Here is a 2500-nt window from a genome sequence, read left to right on the forward strand (position 1 = left end):
GTTGGGAATTTCGGGTTGAATTCCTTACAATATGGTCTCATTTTACAGCACTTTTTGGAGTTTCAATTTGTTTCCCTTCTTCCATCTGGGATTTTTTTGAATCTTGGCTATTCATCACTACTCATTTTGCATTGAACAGAATTTTATGGAGTTTTAATTTGCAGATTGTTAGGGATTTGGGAAGAGAGGTATTGTTTTGTGTTTGAAAAGGAGCAACATGTTCAGGATATCATCATTTCAACATTAATTTTCTTTTCTTTGCTTTTCTTTTTTCTTTTTTTTCTGTGCTGTAAGCTATTTAGTGAATTTAGGGGAGTTCTCTTTGAAGATTTCATCGGAAGTTGGGATTGGGTTTGTTACATTGAACTTGTATAGTTAGTTTCCCCTGGACATTTTTGTAGTCATGGCTAGTCATCTTGACCAGTTTTTATTCTATATATAATATACTTTTACTTATTATAAAAATAAAAAAAGCAAATGGAAAAAGCTGAATAACCACAAAAAAAAAAAAAGGCTCAGAACAGAACAACTAGATGTTAATATTAGAAAATTAAGGTTTCAGAACATGTCTAAAAATTATAACGAACAAATTGTACCTCATGAAGTAAGCGGACGCGTTCATCCTCCAAGGGAAGTGGCCGAGGCCATTTCAACAATTCACGTAGTTGAGGACCTAACAACAATTTATAACCAAATTCCCATAAGTAACAACAAAGGAGTGAACACATTGAAGAAAATGCTACATTTTCTAACAACCACAATCAAAGCATTATAAAGATGTACTACGCTAACTTGATTAAACATTTCCACGAGGTAAAAGATGAAGGTTCAAGTGGAGGCCAAATACCAGTATAAGTTTGCAGACGATCAGCATCAAATGCAGATTTATCTTTTTCCAGAGCAGCCTTTAGCCCCGAAGCCAAATGATCATAATTCAAATCCTTGTCTGTCAATGATAAATAATAATAAGGTTATATTAGTGTAGGGATCAAGTATTAAAATCTCTTCTCAAGGCAATGAGAAAATCTAAGACTATCTTCTAAGACCATCCGAAAAATTGAATATTTTGGGGTCAATGCTTCATTCCGATCCTGATCAAAATATTTTGAGAGTAAGAAATGTTAGAACATGGTAGGGATAATATAAATAGCATACCAGGCCAGAAACAGAAATTCAATGCATCCAAAACAAATAGGTACTGAACAGTGAGCGCTCCGTGGTCAAAATAGTGAATCCCTTCGAAATTCCATTCAACTTTTGGAATTGAACCTTCTATTGTATCCACCACCTTCTCAAGTCCTACATTAAATAACAATAATATAAATGGCATGTAAAGCAGTTCAGTAAGAAAAAATTAGTGTTCTCTTCAAATCCATCATTGAGGAGAACCACAAATGATCAAAAGAACTATCGAGATCGCCGAGTTCAGCTGGATCCTATCCATTCTACTCAGCCAAAGTCAAACTAATAAGACATATATATATTTCACAAACAACTTTTTTATCAGAAAATGGTCCACAATCACAAAATATCATTTTATATCATTAACGAACATTAAATTCTCATAACGGGTTATGAGGGCACTAATCAATTATCAATCTCATAATTGATTATGAGAGGTGATAATGGCGGTTGGTAAATTCTTTCATATTCAACTATTTTAGAATGAAAAACAAGAAAATATATTATTTTAAAATATTGTTCAAAGAAAAAAAAAAACTCTTACCTGCTTGGTAACCTTACAACTCATTGTAAAATACTATAATCACAAAATTTTCTAGGTAGTTTGTTGTTATTTGCTAGTACTTGGTTGAAACACCATAAAGTGTGCCAAAATCAAAAAGTGGGGTCTGCATGTAAATCATTGTAGAGTCCCATAAAAGATATAAGGAAAAGGGTGTGATTCTTTGTGGTGAAAAAAATGAGACCCAAACAACTGCTATTGAGTGCCCGCCTCCTTTACTTCGTCCCCGGAACCGGATACGAAACGATCTAGTTCCAGGTCTCTCTATTCGAATGCGGGCGATCTCACTCTGACTTCCCATCTCTGGTTTTCCATCATTCTAAGTGGACTTAGCAATCAACTAAAGCTTTCGCAGGCGAATATTTTCTCTTTCAATATATGTTTCATTCGTAAGGGCATTCCCTAACCTGTTAGAATAAATGATTTGGTTTGTTGGGATAAAGTATCCCTAATTTCCTATATAAAGAAAGAATTTGTGGCCTGTTTTTTTTTTTTTTTAATTCCGATCCGAAAGGAAACGAATCCATTAGATCTCCATAGACCTTTAGCCAGCACCTACGCAAAGAGAGATCAGATCGGACCTTCCTGAATTTTCCATACGATCTGTACCGAACCTTATTTATACGAATAAAGAACTGAACTTCGGGTCGAAGAGAAGGAAAAAGAAGCAGCTTCGGCTTCCTCCTATTCCGGATATATGCTTTTAATTCCGCATTGACGAGTTACGCTAGACCTAAGAAAGGTAAGCTAGTGTGA

At 34.7% G+C, this 2500-nt stretch overlaps 1 protein-coding gene across 1 annotated transcript in view; it reads right to left on the reverse strand.

Annotated features, from left to right (window-relative positions):
- Nucleotides 1-370: 370 nt before the first annotated feature.
- The window catches only part of LOC147381750 (uncharacterized), a 7062-nt gene continuing 4932 nt past the window's right edge, over nt 371-2500 (reverse strand). The window contains exons 2-4 of the mRNA XM_086430015.1: nt 1156-1299; nt 848-946; nt 371-673 (exon numbers count right to left, since the gene is read on the reverse strand). Of these exons, the coding sequence (XP_086286141.1) occupies nt 570-673; nt 848-946; nt 1156-1299 (347 nt within the window). The 3' untranslated portion in view covers nt 371-569. The remainder of the gene's footprint in view (nt 674-847; nt 947-1155; nt 1300-2500) is intronic.

Source organism: Akebia trifoliata, unplaced genomic scaffold (genome assembly GCF_017979445.1).
Source record: "Akebia trifoliata isolate Shusen 1 unplaced genomic scaffold, ASM1797944v1 Contig00278, whole genome shotgun sequence".
Classification (NCBI taxonomy): Eukaryota; Viridiplantae; Streptophyta; class Magnoliopsida; order Ranunculales; family Lardizabalaceae; genus Akebia; species Akebia trifoliata.